The 18,353-nt window shown below is 44.8% G+C and overlaps 1 protein-coding gene across 6 annotated transcripts in view; it reads left to right on the forward strand.

The window, feature by feature from the left end:
• LOC144941212 (rho GTPase-activating protein 29-like) overlaps positions 1 to 17,109 on the forward strand; it is a 28,267-nt gene extending 11,158 nt beyond the window's left edge. For 3 of the 6 annotated variants that reach the window (XM_078867824.1, XM_078867826.1, XM_078867825.1), the window contains exons 12-23: positions 83 to 229; positions 2,514 to 2,651; positions 3,411 to 3,562; positions 4,560 to 4,711; positions 4,939 to 5,091; positions 5,735 to 5,830; positions 9,121 to 9,287; positions 10,141 to 10,329; positions 11,699 to 11,836; positions 12,176 to 12,420; positions 13,020 to 13,621; positions 14,335 to 17,109. In XM_078867824.1, coding sequence (XP_078723950.1) covers positions 83 to 229; positions 2,514 to 2,651; positions 3,411 to 3,562; positions 4,560 to 4,711; positions 4,939 to 5,091; positions 5,735 to 5,830; positions 9,121 to 9,287; positions 10,141 to 10,329; positions 11,699 to 11,836; positions 12,176 to 12,420; positions 13,020 to 13,621; positions 14,335 to 14,951 — 2,796 coding nt within the window. In that variant the 3' untranslated portion in view covers positions 14,952 to 17,109. Of the gene's footprint in view, positions 1 to 82; positions 230 to 2,513; positions 2,652 to 3,410; positions 3,563 to 4,559; positions 4,712 to 4,938; positions 5,092 to 5,734; positions 5,831 to 9,120; positions 9,288 to 10,140; positions 10,330 to 11,698; positions 11,837 to 12,175; positions 12,421 to 13,019; positions 13,711 to 14,334 lie in introns of all 6 variants that reach the window. The other 3 variants (XM_078867828.1, XM_078867827.1, XM_078867829.1) reach the window with 3 other exon arrangements.
• Positions 17,110 to 18,353: the final 1,244 nt, after the last annotated feature.

An 18,353-nucleotide genomic window follows, 5' to 3' on the forward strand; every position in this document is an offset into this window, starting at 1 on the left:
CTTGCATCCCATTCTTGGCTACATCGAGTCTTGATATGTGTCGTGTTAATTTGTCATTCTTCCATCTCGTGGGTCTGCTTAGCGAAATGCCGAGAATTGCCTGCGTATAGCTGAGCTGCAGCGTGCGCAGAGGGAGGAGGATCTGGCGCTGGTCTCTACAGGGAACCCGGGAAACAGTCTCAAGACCACAGACAAGAGACAGCATGTGCACGAGGAGGCCCAGCGTAAGGTCAGGATCGCATTGTTTAATTGGGTTTATGGAATGATTGGTTTTGATAAGAGCACCCTTCATGATGGGCGTCTTTGAGCGCTGCACACAAAAAAAAATTACTTGCATCACATCATGCTGCTGTGTCCTGTACAGTGCTTTGAGATCCTTGATGAAAAGCACTATATAAATGTAATTATTATTATTTAAACCATTTTAAAAGGCATCTTCATGGGCAGCTGTCCCTGTGTGACACAATTTGACTCGGCACCAAGTGAACATTTGCCTGCAGGGGGCTATGACTGCTGTATACAATCCCAAATGAATAATTTGAGGCTAATATTTTGAACTCTGCAAATTTGTGCAATGAAGGCGGCACACAGTGGCCTACTTGATTCAAATACATTTGGTGATCTTTTAACGTCCACTGTGAAGCAGACGATGTTTATCATTATGGTTAATACTTAAAAAGTACTTAAAAAGTATTAACTAGAGCGGCCTGCCCGAGTCTAACCATGAACCTCTGCAACAAGCGGCGAACGTGTGCTACCTTTGCCCCGCATCACAACCCCTTGGGGTTGTTCAACAACAACCAGTAACCGCTTTCAGAATCTCTTACCGGTTCCAAAAGTCGGGAACGAATGGGCTGATATTAGTGTGTGAGAATGTACAAACAGCACGGCAGCCTAAGTTACCATGTGGTACATTTGCCCTCATTTCCCAGTTAAGAGCCCTGAAATTTCCTGCTTTAAAACATTTGCTCTATTATACCACTGTGGCAACTGCCTTCCTATCTAAGTTCATAAGTTAAACAATGTATGTGCAGGCAGCCCCCGGGGTATAGAAGACCCGGCTTATGGAAATCCGACTTTACAGAAATTTTCCAATAAATAATGTAAAAAAAAAATATCAATATGCGGAAATGTTTGCGATAGTTACGCAAGCATAAATAGTGCAGCGCGGTGAGGTTGCGGATGAATATGCCTCGCCCCATGAAAACGTCGCCTTTACCGAGCCCGAGCTTCATGAGGATTAATTGTTTCTTTTCTATGCTTAGAACTATCTTTTTTTCACATCTTTCTATTGCTAGTTTTATTCATTTTAAGTTTATTTCATGAGTTATTTACTGGACGTACTGTGTATGTATGTGACCCTGACCTGGTACAGGCGCCAAGGTTATGTCACCGTGACTTAATGGCGCATGGGCGGGTATTTGGTATGTGTGTATGGGGAGTGATAGTAGAGTGATTAGCGCACTGCGCTACGAACCTGGCGACCCGGATTCGACTCCCGCTCACGGCGAACGCCACTAAAGATTACCTAAACCGGTCCGGGGCCTCCCCTAGGTCTACTCGGCTTCAAATGAGTACCTGGTGCGATGTGTAAAAATCTCCACAAGGGAGACAAAGGCAGTCGGGCGTGGTGTTGGCCACCCCAACCCCCTCGTGTGCTGTGCCGGCCTTCATATGTGCTCGTTAACAGCACTTGACCCAACAGTCTGTTACAGGCTATGCGAGGGGTCTTTGTCTTGTATGTGTTTGTGTGAAGTTTAGGCCTAGCCTAATTCACGGTAAACAAACGTTTGGAAGTGACTGCTTTCTATTAACAACGTAAAAATGTTTCTTGGTATTCATAAACAATTTAATACAGTAGATGTTACATTAGTTTAATAATAGGTAGTGTTCGGGTAGATATTCGATGAAATGAAAGAATCAGTAGCGAGTGCAGAGCGTCGGTATAGCGATACGATACAGGTAGTGATAGAAAACGGACGACAGTGCGATGTGGTACTGAGAGAAAATGGTAGGGGAGGCACAACTATTTCCGGCTATGGGATTTTGTCGTTTATTTTGGGGGGAAATTGTTCAGTTTCCAACATGGAAAATCCCGGTTAAGGATCATTCCCAGGAACCTAACCCTTCCATAACCCAGGGACTGCCTGTATGTATGTTGAACTTATTTTTCACTTAACATAGCCTACTGTGCTATTCGGAGACATTTCTATTAGTGCGGCAAAGCACAACCGATTCTAATGGGATTTTTTTGCCCAATCCCAGAAGGGTGATGGGATGTTTAAAAATACTTTTATCTTTTAAGTGAAGGTGTGTTTCTTGCATATTTATATAGGTTGCATTGAGAATAGTAATGTATACATTTGAAATGCACACTTTGTTAGTTGCTTGCTTCCTATGGGATCACTGATCACATGGCTACCCAACTACTTTGTAGTAGAGTTCAGCTGATGTACTGCTTTGTGGCCATGCACTGAAAGGACACTACAATAATAGCATGGATTGATTTGCAGCTGTTGGAGGCGGAGGTGCTGTGCCGTACTAATGCGGCTGAAGCCTGGCATCAGCGTGATAATCTGGTGACTCTCAAAGGGCGGCTCCTGGCTGTACTCAACCAGCTGTTGCAGAAGGCCGATGCTGCTCTACAAGAGGTGTGGACAGACACGTTTCAAATACAGAAAGCTGGCACCATCATTCAATTTCCCTTCAGCCAATCACACCTCGCTTGCCTCACCGCCAGATTTTCCTCCACCAACCTCACCTCCACCAACCTTGCCTCCATTGTACCTCACCAACCTCACATCCTCACTTCCTAAGCTCTGCACTACATGAGTGCAACCTCATGTCTTGCAGTAAAACTTTACTAAATATTAAATACATCAGATTTTGGCCAGCTCCATTAATGAGTGTTGATACATAGCAGGGAACCGCAGTACCCAGAGAAAATTCACACGTGCGAGGGGTGGTAACACTCAATTCACGTACAGATGGAATACAGATGGAAATGAATCGACTTACTGTACTGCCATCACATCATGACAAGCCAGGAGATAGTTTGAAGATGTCAGGGGGCCCACAGTGGGATGTACCCCGGGCCTGCACCCCCCTATGGGCGGCCCTGGTAACGTGGGGGACCCCCACCACTGCCTGTGGACTTCACAGCGGCAGTCATGATGGTGGGTTTTTATTTTGTTGTATAAATCATTTGATGCCACAGGGTACCATGGATAATTATAGAGGCTAGCATGGATCAGGAGGCCACATATACTTTGAATGAGAGGCATTCTCTATTTTTTTAATAATATAAAACTAGTATTGCCAACCGCAGTTTTGCCAACCATGGCGGTTTTCAGGAATGTAACCCCCGCAGTTGGCGAGGGATTTCCGTACTTGCGCGTATGCCGACGCAGGTGGTGGTGAGGTATCTGGAGGTGGTGTACAGCAGGGACCCTCTGCTGCCAGCCTCTGCGTGTGGAGAGACGCGCGCGTATCGCCCTGGTCACATGTACGTCGTCTACATGCAGAGTGTGCATGGCGCCCTTGGACACGCGCCCAGAAAAACGTGCGTACGCTCCTTGCGTCATCTCATTCCCTACTCGGGTTGATAAACCTTGACGGTAAACCGGTGACCGTTCTCAGAATGGATTACCGGTTGCAAAAGTTAGGAACTGATAACTGCGTGTTTCAATTTCCCTCGTTTCTCAGTGAAACGGTAAATGTCCAGTCCCACTGTTGCTCGCTGATGCCACTGCTGGCAGCAGGGCAACCACGAGAGGGAGCTCTAGAGGGTTTCCACCACCACCACCATTAACTTTTTCCACAAAGTAGAAATTTTTTTCAGGGGTTCATCCGCCAGTTGATATGAACCATCAATTCCCGTGCTAACGACTTTTGAAAATGTATTTATTCGTCCAGGAGAGCCACACTGAGTTGAGGGACTCTTTTTCAGGAGGATCCTGCCGCTGCATTGGATTTTAGCCTCGGTTATTTTCAGCCAATTAATGACGAGTGTTTATACAAGTGGGAGGAAACCCACTCGCTTGAGGGGGTAACACTCTACCCCTATACAGATGGAAACAGATGGCAATTAGTTAACTTGCTGTACTGCCTTCTGGCCAACCTTCGAAGTACTAGATTACAGGCGTGCGTTACCACCGCCCAGCTTAACCATGCCTGACCCATTGTATCCACCGTCACAGTCTACTTCACAGTGGACGTTAAAAGTCCCCTGATATAATCTAAATGAGAAGGCCATTGTGCACCGATTGTCATGGTCGAAATTTTTCCAAATAAAAAAAATCTGAAAATCACTGAACTTGGATGACACACACAGCAGCAATCATCACCCCCAACTGACAGACCAATGCTCGCTTGCAGGCCAGGTGCCGAGTCACCTTGTGCTACACTGCGACTGCTGCCACTGGGGGGGTGTCTTTTCAAATGTGTTGTGATGAGATGTGATGTAAGTCACTTATCACACATGAAGTGCTCTGAGATGCCCGGTGTGAAGGGCGTTCTATAAAAAACAAATAATTATTTCGCTGTGTGTGGCTTACTAGGTTGGGCCACAGCAAGAGTGAAGAGTTGTCGATTGGCAGCCAGTGGAATGTCCCAATGGGGGTTCTGCAATCTCCGTCCCTGACGGAGGAGCTGCCCAGCCTTCAGCTCTCACCCGGGGACAGCAGCAGCACTGGGCTCGCTGACTTGATTGGTAAAAATGGATGGACGTTTTCTCGTTAATTACTTTTTTAAATATGGTGTAAATCTAATTTTGCATTGAGTACACTCATAAACATGGTAATGTGTAGAATATGATTGTTAATAGATACTGTTTATGATGGTTATGGCTTTTCCATCTCTTCGAGCTGACATTACATGCTGTGACCGTGAAGTGAGTAGTTCTCAGGGACGTGTGCATCTGCTTTGTGAATGTCGCAGGTCCCCAGAAGTGCTGGAGCCTCAGTCAAATCCGTTCCTCAAGCAGTGACTCGGAGAGTGCCGACGCTGTGAGCAGCTCCCTCGACTCACCCTGCACCAGTCCAGGTGTGGTGGTGACCATGTGTGACGATGGTGGTGGCGATGATGATGGTGGTGAGCTGGAGGATAGTAGCAATGTAGGGGGACAGTCGGTAAAGCTTGGTCTGTCATTGGTAGTATGGTTAATAATGTGGGCTCCCAGGAATTTGTCAGCAGAGAAAGGGAATTGTATATGATGTTGGTCAAGTTCTTCACCCCTATTTTTTTAATGAATTTATAACACTTGTCATTATAACACTTGTGTGTATTCTCCAAGTACACCATACAAATTGGTCAAATGCCAGCAGGATCTTCCTATTTAATCTATCATTCTTTGCTGGAAACTAAAAGCAATGTACATTAATGTACAATGCTAACTGATGTAGAACATTACACCACTCAGAATAATACAATTCTGCAGTCTGCACTCAGTGGCTCTTCGGTTCAATAAAACTATTGGAGTGACAATTGGTGAAGTAACTTGAAGATATAGTTTAAAAATTTGTTTTTAAACCTTTTAATGTAAATTAGAAAATACCATGGTGCATGCTTTTGACAGGTTAAATCTGAACAGACTGTTAATTGTGCCTTTAGTTCAAATAAAATAAAGTGACCTTTCTTATCATTATATATGTATGAACGTGTAGAATCTATTCATGTATTATTCTCTGTGATAATTGCTCTGACATTTTCATATTGTGCTGCCTTGTCTGGATAGGGGACTTTAAACGCAAGTTGTCACGAACACCGTCAACGGGCACCATGTCCTCTCTGGACGACCTGGAGGATAAGGACCTCAGTTCGTATGACAAAGGTGAATGCTCTGCCATGCAACTCACTCACCCAGCACGCATATTGACAATCTTCGTTGGACTATTTCTCTACAGGAATGCGGCTTGATTAGCAATGTGTGGGCTGAGGCATCTTGGCCCACTGGTAGAGCATGGGGCTAGCAGTCCAAAGGTTGTGAGTACACATTCTGGTTGGGGGAGGGGGGGTTGACTCTGTATCTCTCTGGGGTCAATAAAATAATTGCTATTTTGTAGGGAAGTTAGTAGCGGTTCTCTGTCGTATGGATAGATCTCGTACCTGCCACATGAGGAATAGCCACCACTTGCTCAGGTTTTAAACAGATGAGCTCATTTGAGCAGGAAATCACTTTGCCTTTGACGACATTGCAGTGTTTGCTTGGAGGAATGTTTACTAGTATTATCAAGGACAATAAGGTGAAATATGTAACACTGTTATTCATGGCTCTCTTGACTGACTCTCAGGATTGTGGTTGATGTAGCCAAGACTTAAGCTGAAATGTGCTCAGGGTCGAGAGATATTGTGTTCATTTGTCATTCACTGTCTCCCATAATGACTACAGCAGTGTTGCACACGTGTATCCCGTTGAGTCGATATGACTTGAAACAGGTGCTGTCTGTTGCTATTGTAATTTGATATCAAATTCAATATCGGCGGTCACATGAGAGGGCACATCAGAAGACACGGGTAACATCAGCATGTCAGAGGGACGTGCCGTCTGGGTAGGCTTTCCTACTTGAACAGGAGCTAGTTAAGGTGTACCAGGTTAATTTTCTAACCCAGGCATGGGATGGTAACTGAGGGAGAGAAGTGGGGGCATTACAAATATAACAAACCAAAAAGTTAACGAAAAAGAAGGAACATAAGGCACGCATCTGCCCATCTTCCCTCTAGAATCATCCATCTTACAGAATACGCTAAGGATCGAGTAAGCCCTATTTTTTTCATGACTACAATATGTTTTAACTGTAATTATTTGAATGGTCTCCGTTTCATAAGATACACCTTGCCATTGTATGGTGCTGCATTATTTGTTGAAAGAGTGATTTAAGTCATAACATTGCTGACATTTTTAGAAATCCATCGTTATCTTACTTATAAACGTAATTTTGTGCCTGTCTGTCTGTCTCTGTGTCTGTCTGTGTCTCTGTCTGTCTGCGCGCGTACCTTGTGATGCTTTTAACTGACAAACTGTGGTGTTTACGTTTAAACAAAGTACACCGATACGACGCAATAAGCCCCGGGACGAAAAAGCGCGGATAGATTTTCCCATCCATCCAGTTAAAAAAAGTAAAATTAACAATTTATTCTTGTAATTTTCCTACGCTGAGGGCGGCGCCAAAGCACGCATCTGCGCATTCGCAGCAACTGCTGACCTGTGGTTGCCCCTAGCAACGCACACCCGATCGGTGGGGACGGGGGAAAAATTATCATTCGCGATCAAAATGCATTAAAAAAAAGACAACGCTGAGGTAATTTTTTCACAGTGTGATGTCCTCTTCTCTCCCACCCACCCCAATGTGTGCAGTTATTACTATAGAGTTGGTAGATACGACGTAGATACTACTGTAGGGCGGGTGGGGGGATGGTGGGGGGGGGGGGGTTGCAGCCCAGCCCCAGCTGGCCAAGGTGCCACCTCAGCCGGCTGGGCCATCTTGCCGAGGCCGGCGACACTTCGTGGGACTAGGCCTCACCACGGCACTCTGTGAAGTTAGTAGATACTGCTATAGAGTCGATATATATTTCGATTTAAAGCTTTCGTGACTGCAGGGATTCATCTTCTTGGTTCTTTCGGTAAAGTCACGTAGAAGGGAAGTAATAAAATAATAAAAATAAAATGTTTTATTATGTTTTATTTTTATTATTTTATTACTTCCCTTCTACGTGACTTTACCGAAAGAACCAAGAAGTCGATATATACTATTGTTGTGTGGTGACGATGGACGCGAAACAGATCTTCTTGTAGGGGCTTACGGCAGTTTATTATGACAGGGAAAGTACACTTACAACAGAGGTAGGTGTCTGCTACACGGGGTTTTTCGTGTGGACCCCAGGCTCTACTCTTATTTCTAGCCTCGGCTATCCCCTTGGGTTCTCTCACTCGAGTTGGGACGGGGGTTCAGCCAACACCGCCCGACCGAGAAGAGCAACCCCTCTAACTCTTAGCCGGCTCTCACAGATTCTACGAGCCCTGCCCTCGGCTATCTCTTCGGCTCTCCCACTCGTCGAACTCGGACGGGGGAGAGATATCCTTCAGCCGCTCTTGGTCCCGGTTCCCAAAACGACCCCGCTTTAGTCACGAGGTCCCCCTTAAGTCCCCTTGGGCGGCTCCTCCCCCTTTCACAGACCCGCCCTCGTTCTTCTCGATATCTCCTTGCGGTGCTCATGACGTGACGTCAATACACCTCACAGCGCTCATGACGCCACGTCATCCATTACTCCTCTAGTCGATACTACTATAGTCGGTATATACTACTGTAGAGTTAGTAGAGACTGCTATTGAGTCAGTACATACTACTATAGAGTTGGTAGATACTACTATAGTTAGTATATACTACTGTAGAGTTAGTAGAGACTGCTATAAAGTCAATATATACTATTATATTTTATTTTGATTTTTTATCATTTTTTATTTCCACCTACGTGACTAACGAAAGGACCAAGGGTCTAACTGCACGAGACCATCGCAGCACTGAATTTCGATTTAAAGCTTTCGTGACTGCAGGGATTCATCTTCTTGAAGAATTCTTCACCTGAAGACGGCTGCTTGCGTTGTAGCCGAAACGTCGTGAGAATTATTTCATTTTATTATGTTTTATTTTTATTATTTTATTACTTCCCTTCTACGTGACTTTACCGAAAGAACCAAGAAGCCATTGCAGCACTGTGGCAGCTGCCTTCGTTTCTCAGTTAAAAAGGTAAACAATTATTTTGCTGCTTGAGCTTTCTGTATGTGTGGCAAACCAGTGACTGCCAGAGGTGGGACAAAGTCATTGTTATGCAAGTCCAAGTCGAGTCGCAAGTCATCAAATTCATGACTCGAGTCTGACTCGAGTCCAAGTCACATGACTCGAGTCCACATCTTAGAGGTGGGACAAAGTCATTGTTATGCAAGTCCAAGTCGAGTCGCAAGTCATCAAATTCATGACTCGAGTCTGACTCGAGTCCAAGTCACATGACTCGAGTCCACACCTCTGGTGACTGCTATGACCGGTTTGTTCAAGTAAGAACCTGTAATGCAAAGGAAACTATTCTAACGCAATAATGTTACATGGTTTGTTCTTTCTTTTACAGATTTGAATCCCCTTTCAACCAGCATGCCTGCAGTTGTTTCCGGACCTTTCAAGAAGACCGACCTATCAGTAGCTGCTCGGACACATCGTCTACGCCGGCTACGTGCCCTCTCACGTTGCCGCGAGTGTGATGCCTATATCTACTTTCAGGGGGCAGAGTGTGAGGAGGTGAGACCTCGACAATTAGTTTTACACATGTAAAATCCCTTGAGATGGAACAACTCATTCGCAAGGTTGTGCAGGGTGTCACTTGCCACATACGTAATGACACATATATGAAGATCTCCCGTATAGCCTGCACAGACTGTTGAGGCAAGTGCTGTTAGCGAGCACCTATGAAGGCCGGCGCAGTACACGAGGTGGTGGGTGCCTTTGTCTCTGTAGTGGCAATTTTGACACACCGTGCCAGGTGCTCGATTGAAGCTGTTTCGACCTAGGGGAGGCCCAGGACCGGTTCAGAAAATTATTACTGGTGTTGGCCATGAGGGGGAATCGAAATCACTAACCACTGTGCGACCACACATACATATATACACACACACACTCACAGGTGGGAAAAATAGACCAAGTACTTTTTAGAATTCTACTGGAGTGTTCTCCACAAGTTCAATGATCAAGAGGGAAGAGAAGACCTAAGAGCAAATGTTGGTGGAGACAGTGCGGACATTGGAGGGCATGTGTGCGGACATTGGAGGGCATGTGTCCCGACTGTGCAGAAGCTGTGGGATCTGGCAGAGGGTAGCATGTCAGAATCTTTTATTTATCCTGGAGGTATCCAATGAGCTATGAAGCAAATTTTTACAGATATCCAGAAGTTACAACCACAAACAATACAAAAAACGATAGTGAAAACTATGTGTTGGCAATGAGGTGTGATGGCATCAACAACTTTAGATCTTGATAATTGGAAAAGTGTGGATAGTGCAAATGGACTTGGACTTTGATTGGTTCGTGTGTTTTTTTTAACAACGCACGAGGAATTAACACCCCCGTGTCTCCTGTGCCCTGGTTGTGGTCGCAGTGCTTCCTCGTGTGCCACCGGAAGTGTCTGCAGACGCTGTTGATCCGGTGTGGGCGGCAAAGACTTGGCGTGCGAGCCGCCGTGTTTGGGGAGGAGCTGCTGGCTGTGACGCGCTCTGAGCCCCACGGAATACCCATTGTAGTGCGCACGTGCGTCGCCGAGATGGAGAGGAGAGCCCTTTGTGTCAAGGTACGGCAAGCCCCCTGACTAGCCAGGTTTACATTTTTAGCCGACCCAGTTACCAGCGAGACGATATAATGGTTCCTGACAGCATTCCGAGCACATTGCTGCAGTGTTCACAGGGCATGGCAGGTGGCAGCATGCTTCGTAGCTGCATACCCTGTAAATGCCTATTCTCTAATCTTATCTTTAGCTTTCTTCTCCTCTGCTGGACATTGACTGCTTTGCTTATATTGTTCCAAGGACATCGATGCACCTCCACCATGAGTACTGACTTGCCCCGACTGGACATCTGTGAATCAAGAGCTTTGATCGCTCAGCGGATTCCTCTCAGTCTAAATAAACAATTTGATAAAGGATTCTGATTCTGTGCATATCCACTGAGTGCAGCACGGTAGTTTTTTTGTCTTTCATGTGCAGCTTATCTGGTCGTTAGGATAGAGTAAATGTTTAAACATTCTTATTAATTCATGTTTGATGTGTTTGTAATGCCGGTTATGGTACACAGGGTTATTAGTGATTTATTCTATTAATTTTGATTGGTGTTGTGGCAAGCTGAACTTAAGCTCACCGGAACAGGGCTCCTCCTATTAGTTCGGATAGCCAGGGTTTAGCTGTACAGCACTTCCTCAACGGATAGATAAAAATACCATGCTTATGAATTAATGTCAAGCTTTATACTCTTTGATTCTTTTGGTAAAGTCACGTAGGTATAAAATAAAATAAAAAATAAATCACGACGTTTCGGGCACAACACAAGCATCCGTCATCAGGTGGGAAAGCAATTCCTATAGTCACGAAAGCTCCAAATTCAAATCAAGATTATGTCAGGCTTCTGTAGAGAAGGCTTGGCTTTGAGGATATTTCCTGCTGTTTGCCAGCTCTAAATCACTGCTCATCTTCAGTCAAACTCTCAAAGGTCAAAGTGATTTCATTTCTCAGCGATAACACATGTTGTGTTTATTGCTGGAGACATATATGTATGTGCATAAAAACAGTAACAGTAAATAACAGTAACTGTTATTTACTGGTTTTCTTTGTGGTTACCAGTAATTTAAAGAAACACATTTTAACAACCTAGTTATTATATTGTGTTTAACCCAGAGTTTCCCGCCAATTTAATATTGTTGGAGAGCTGTCACATTGGTTGGAGCGTTCATATTAATTATTATATTGTGTGATAGAATACCTTCACACAGAGGCATCTCAACGCTTTACACACATTAAGCATTGCATCTCATCTCAACCTCTTCAAAAGAACACCGCCAGTGGCAGCTGTGTGGTGCTGGCCTGCAAGTAGACACGAGTCTCCTAGTAGGGCGACATGACCGCTGTGTGTAATACCAATTGAGTTATTCCTGTTTGTGATCTTCCGCAGGGCCTGTACCGCGTGAATGGGCTCAAGACCCAGGTGGACCGGCTTTGTGCTGCGTTTGAGAATGGCCGCGAGCTTGTGGAGCTCTCTGAGCAGCCGGTGCACGTAATCAGTAACGTCCTGAAGCACTTCCTGCGTCGGGTGAGTGTTCCACTTCGGTCTGGGACAGTGCAGGGGTTCACAGTTTGATACCGGCAGGCCACCCTGGTTAATAATACTGTGGAGTGTATAACCATAAAAATACTTTGTGTCTTTTGTCTCGCTTACAGTGGACAATGAAGTCCTCTGACATCTGAGATGAGATTGTTGTGCCAAGCAGAGTAATGTTTTTTTTTTATTTCAACAAAACACGAGCACAGTACAATGTGCCGGTGACCATTAGGAGGGGTGTAATGGTTTAATATAGTGATCTATGCCATGTCATGTATGTATGTATGTCATGGCTTTGTACATGTGTGCCTGTGCAAATATGTGTGACAGATGCCGGAGCCCATTGTGCCATTTCAATTGTACGGAGCGTTTCTGGATTTGGCCAGGGAGAGTTTGCTACTGGGTGATCAGGCCTTCCCCCCGAGTGGCCTTGAGACTCCGGAACTCTGCCACATGGCCCCTTCATTCCAGCACACCGAGCTGGGCCGGATTCTCTCTCAACTTCAGGATCTGCTGAAGCAACTCCCCTCGCCTCACTACAACACCCTGTCCTACATCATTCAACACCTGCACAGGTTCTGCTGCTTTGGACCACACATTGAATACATACTATGTTTATGTCTTATAATAATAATACATAGGGGACATTGCTTCAGCCACAATGGCATTGATGCTTCCTCTGCCCTCAACCTCCAAATGTAACCCTCGTGTTCCGGTCACCTCTCGTGTAAAGCATCTGGAGGTGCGGTCACATGTCCAGGCTGAGTCAATGGAGATTGTTGTTTATGATGTACCCTGTCGTTCATTTTTAAACCGATATTGAGACTTCTGTGCGGTTCAGAAGATTAACATCCCCCGGCCTTTGCAAATGATATAGTTTGCGTGTAAATAATGTTAGATACTTTCCTAAAATTAAAGCTACGTGTTGAAGTCGAAGTGGTGCTCATTTCTATTATCCCGGGAGGGAGGGATGGACTGAGTAAACCCTCAACCAGGATTTGAACTCGCAAAATTCCGATTGTCAGCCACTCACCCTACTGCTGAGCCACTATGTGTTTCATGCCACACTCGGAGCTTGTCCTCCAATGATAGAACATTTTAGGATATTTGGAATGCCAAACATTTGTCGTGCTGAATTAATGCAGGTAATTTCTAACGTTGTTTTATTCTACAGGGTGACAGACAGAGAAGAAGAGAACAAGATGTCTTTCCGCAATCTTGGAATCGTGTTTGGACCAACGTTACTGCGCCCATGCTCGATGAAGGGCTCCTCTGATCTGTGCTCGCTTGTAGATTATCCCATCCAGTCACATGTGGTGGAAATGTTAATATTTTGGCACAAGAAGCTCTTCAGTGAAACTAGTTCTGTAGTTTCCACCGATGACTGTGGCCCGTATGTCAGAGAGGAACCTAGTGCTGCCAATCCTGTGAAATTTGACAAAACTTTGAAGAGTGCTGCTGGGAATAATGACATGCCACCTTGTGTGAACGTGGAGCATGCCAAGTGCTCCGAAGTGTTGGGGTGTAGAGCTGAATGTGTTGCTGAGTGCAGCTGCCTGCCAAGGCTGTGTGCAGCAGCGGGTCTGGCATGGGACCTGCGTGAGCGCCCTTGTGCAGAGAATACTGGGCAATCTCAATACTGCTCCTCACAAAGCTCTTCTCAAGAGGAGGGTCATGACCCATTCTGCTTTGTGATGGCAGGATCAGATCAGCTGACATCTAACAGTACCACGGTGCCAGGGGCTGTGACTGCAAGTGTGGACGCCAAAAATACTGGTGAGAATTTTCTACCATTGAGAGTAACTGAGATGAGGTCTGGTCTTCGCGTGAAGCCATAGGCTATGAGCAGCATGGATCCACGAATGGTAAGCAGTGAACATATCTCAAAACTTCAGTTTTCAATCATTGGAAACACTGTGAGGGTAGGAGTTTCAGAGTTTATAATGGTCATATCGACCAAAAATACTGGACATCTGTGAAAATACTGGGCATCTGAAAAAGAGGCTCATAGCTCAACAGATTCCTCCAATATAAATAAAGATTCTGATTCTGAAGAATAAAAGTAATTATTTAATTAAAAGTGTTTGTTTTTAAAGTAATGTATAATTGTTTAATATAATCAGCACACGCATCATAGAGTGTTAATAATGTTTTATTTGGATATAGTGGCATTCATGCAATTTGCAGATAAAAATGTGCGGAGGTGCGGTAATCCATAGACAAGTGGGGGAAACATCCAGTACCGGGGGCAACTATTGCTCAAGTTCTGTGCTCTTATATTAGAGGAAATCGGAGACCAAGAGAAAAATCCATGCGTGCAAGGGGAATAGCACTGAATCCCTGTACAGATCGAAATTAATCCACTTTTTGGACTGCCATTCCCTATAGCCAGGTGATGAAACCCCATGCAGAGGGAGCTTCATGAATGTGTTATCCACTGACCCTCATATACAGGTATTTGACATAGCACATTGTATATTTTTTCACAGGGAACACTGTTGCAGTGGATTTTAAGGAATTTCCAAGGCTCATCAGGGGTACAGGCAGTGCTGTCCCACGCAGGAGACCTCCAGTGAGGCCTCACAGTAGGCCCACAAAACTGCGCGATGTCATCCCCGCAGCAGCAGGAGTGACCAGCGCAGATTACGCACCGCGAATGGAGCACTCTCATGCATGGCTTCCGGACTCTCGCGGTCCAGACAGGGAAACCGTGTTCAGAAGCAGCAAGAATCAACCTGTGACGGCGTCTGTGTCTGATGAACAAAAATGCTGTGTGGGAAAGAATTACTTAATCGTTCACGAAAATAATCACGGGCGACCGCACGAAGAGACACAGCCGACCCGTTCACACTGCATGCCACAGGAAATGTTTTTCCAGCCATCGAGCCTGACCAACAGTACCGTGTTTTCAACCAACGCTTCTCAGTTAAGTATTTCTTCCAAATGTCATCCACCGCCCACTGCTATTTCCCCATGCCTAAATGACAACTTGAATAATAGTAACGCGAGTCGGCTCAAGAAATTTGACACCAGCGTGTTGCTGTCTCTGCCACTGGGAAAACCTGAGCTGCAAGCTGATGAGGATCGGCAACCGGAATTTGTATGAGGCTGATGTGGTTTCAAATTTGCCGAGTAATTGCCTTGTACCCACTCGACCACACGTCTGTTGCTCTACATTAAAATTTGAAAGTGTTTTTGTTCTGGTGTCAGAAATGTATTTATACCAAGATATGTTGGTGGTACGGTCTTGTATTAGACTTTATTACAGGAGGCTGAACATTTTTTTTATCGACCTAGACTGATAGAACAATGTCCGAGTTTTGTCAGCAGTGGAGAAGGTGGTAAGCCTAGCACCAAGTGGATTCTGATGTTAATCTTTAGCGACCTAGGCGAGACAACTCAAGCATGTTACTAAGGTCCTCAACACATTTTTGCACCTCCGATTAGCGGAGTTGGCTACGTACCGTGCGGAAGAAGTTATACATACATTGCGTATACTCAACTGTGCCTGCTTCAGGGATTGCATGCATGCTGTGTAAAAATATTAAAATCAGCAATGGAAAGTTGAAATGCATTTATACTCGCTGTTAAAGTACCGCATGTCACTCTAGCCATTGCATGCAGCATGTATGTACAACTTGAGTGTTAATAATTGTTTCAAATGTACTTTAAAATGTGTTCGTATTGTATATTCAAAATTCTGTTGGAGTGCATTCAATCTCACCTTGTCTTTCAAGATGAATGCCTTCACATGAAGTCGTATGGCTAGCGCCATGTCGTGCCACTGCATTGGTAGTGGTACCGATCTGTTTGGGCTGCGTGTGATGCATCACACAAGACGTCTTTCACTCGAGGTCATCGTTTGCCTTACTGAATCCACTGCCTGCGAGAAATGTTTAACAAATGTTCCTGTTACAACAATAACATGCGCTGAAACGTATGTGCTGCTTCAGCATACCGTAATCGCAAGACGTATAGTTTGTTGGCCGATGGGCTTCCCGTTTGGTTTTAACAAGGTCACCTTGCCTTTAGCAGGTTAGGACATTGTTTGTTTTGGGTTTTTTAATTCTGCAGAAACGAGAAGCAAATTATACGAAAGATTCTGTTTATTCTTGATGAAACTGTTTATGCACTGCAAAGAGGATGCAGGCTATTTATTTGAATAAATATAATTCCAAGTGTTAATGGCCTAGATCAACATGGTACTTCGGTACTGTCAAAACGCCTTGTCATGATTAATGCCACACCTTTGGTGCCAATTACCATGATCCTGTTTGTATTTATATGTTTACAAGCATACGTTTTATAGAGCTGTCAGGGTGTTATGGTCGGCACACTGGGCCAGCAATCTACACGTCGCCAGTTGGATTCTATCTCCCGGCACGGCAGTTGAAACAATGGGGCAGAGTCTCTTAAACCACCCCACTGCCTCTGCCCACCCAGCAGTGGATGGATTCACCACCGTTAAGGCGATCGGCAGGTTCACGTGTGCTGGGGTTAACCGTGGGTTTGCCCACCTCTTCCACCACATCTAGTGAGCATGGAAGAGTAGACCAGGGACCCTCTAGAGCTCCCTCGAGTAGAGGCCCTGTGGCCAACTGGCGGGAGTGGACGATTCCAGGACTGTACCCTTATATTTTATATTACCTTTAACTCGCGCTCGGCTGTAATGAGGCGCGGCATTACTCTGAATCGGTTGATTTGTGCGATTGAGCTGCGCTGCAAGCAGACCGGAGGGGGGGGGACCTTGTGCAGTCGTGTTCATTCAATATGATTTGTTTTACCTGTTGCTGATACATGTGGGAGCTACAAGTCGTACTTAATCAGTGTGTGTGGTCACAGAAGAGCCGACAGTCATTCAGGTGTCTCCATTTATTGAACATATTACAGCAGGTATTAAATGTCATTGTAACATCTAATTATATATACAGGAACTTGATTATCTAAATGTTGTGGTATATTGACATTTATATGACTGTTAAAATGGTAAGATAACGAATCTAAATACCACTAAGATAACTCGTATCTACAGTTCTCATAATTGATTTTGTATTACAATTTAATGACAACGGCTGTAGGTTATGAACATATCGGGCATGGCAATTTATGATTTTTTGTAATGGAATTTGCAGAGTACTGTATTGCTCTTGACTTTATACAAGGGAAATTGGATTGTTATATCACAATTTGTTCAGTGTATACGTTATGTCTGGAACAGCAATGATACACTTTCTTTAGCATCAATAAAATGTTTTTGACTTCTTTGTGGCTATGTTGGCGTTACATTATTCATTTAAATGTGTTTTTCGTTAAGCAACATAAAATGATGCTGCTGATTCTTCTGCTGTTCCGTCAGCAGTACCATCTTCAGCAGCAGCAGCAGTAGTTAGCGAGGCTGATTATGATGATTCTGTTCCATCAGATGATTTTGTATTACAATTGTAATGGTGATGATGCATCATCTGAACATGATGCTGGTGATACCGAATATTCAGCAAAAGCAAGCGATGCTGATAATTGATGCTTCTGCTATTCCAGCATTATCAGTATCAGCAGTACCCTTCTGTAGAGCACCATTACAGTTATAAAGACCATGAGATGGAGGTAAGGCTCACCCACTCACCTATCTACCCACTCTACTCACCCTGTATCTGTTGCTCTCTTAGTGCCTGCTAAATGATCAACCACCTCGATCTAAAGTCCCATAACATTTTCAGAAGGAAAACGGCCAGAAATGCCTGAATGTACACTAAAAACGTGGTGCACTGAGCAAATGTACAGCACCATTTCCCTGCCAAAATAGCTTTTTTTCACTTAAATATCTCCTACAGACCCGAACCAATGTGTACTGAACATTTCTATACAGTATACACCGTGTTGCTTTTTAGGCATCTCACTTGGAAACATAAGGAGTCCCAATTTCACTTCCAGGAGTCTGAATTCCACATCTCGGAGTCCCAAGTTCAACGATATGCAATTGGGACCCCCAAAATTGAGTTTGCACTCCTGTAGTGCTATAGGGTTGGGGTTATAGGGTTGTGGTGGATATTCAGTATGTGCACGACAGGGTTGCGACTCTGGTCAGGGCTATCGAGTTGTAATGTATATACGGTATGAGCACTGTCGGTTCTCCACAAGTCACGTGATGCCCTCTTGTGGACAAACATTCGACTACAGCTGCTGCATTTCAAGGAACAATCGAGCAGAACAGCCTCCAACATAGACGCCTCCAAATAAACAATGCGAGTGGTTATGGTCTTCCCATCAGCCACACAACCTCAGAGTGACACTCCTCCGCATTAACTCAACATAAGCAACCGCATGTCCGTGCACTGGTTTCGTCACTCGGTGTACCCCCCCCCCTCCTACGACTCTGATCTCTGCACCTGATTGGGTTCAGTGATGACGTCGTCCTGCTGCTGCTCTATTTAAGACCGGAAGTAGGTGTATTGCTTCACTATTTTGGCAAATCGCCCGATGATGCTGGATGTAATTAGCAGCGAAACGT

The sequence above is a fragment of the Lampetra fluviatilis genome, chromosome 24 (assembly GCF_964198595.1).
Source record: "Lampetra fluviatilis chromosome 24, kcLamFluv1.1, whole genome shotgun sequence".
NCBI classification, from domain to species: domain Eukaryota; kingdom Metazoa; phylum Chordata; class Hyperoartia; order Petromyzontiformes; family Petromyzontidae; genus Lampetra; species Lampetra fluviatilis.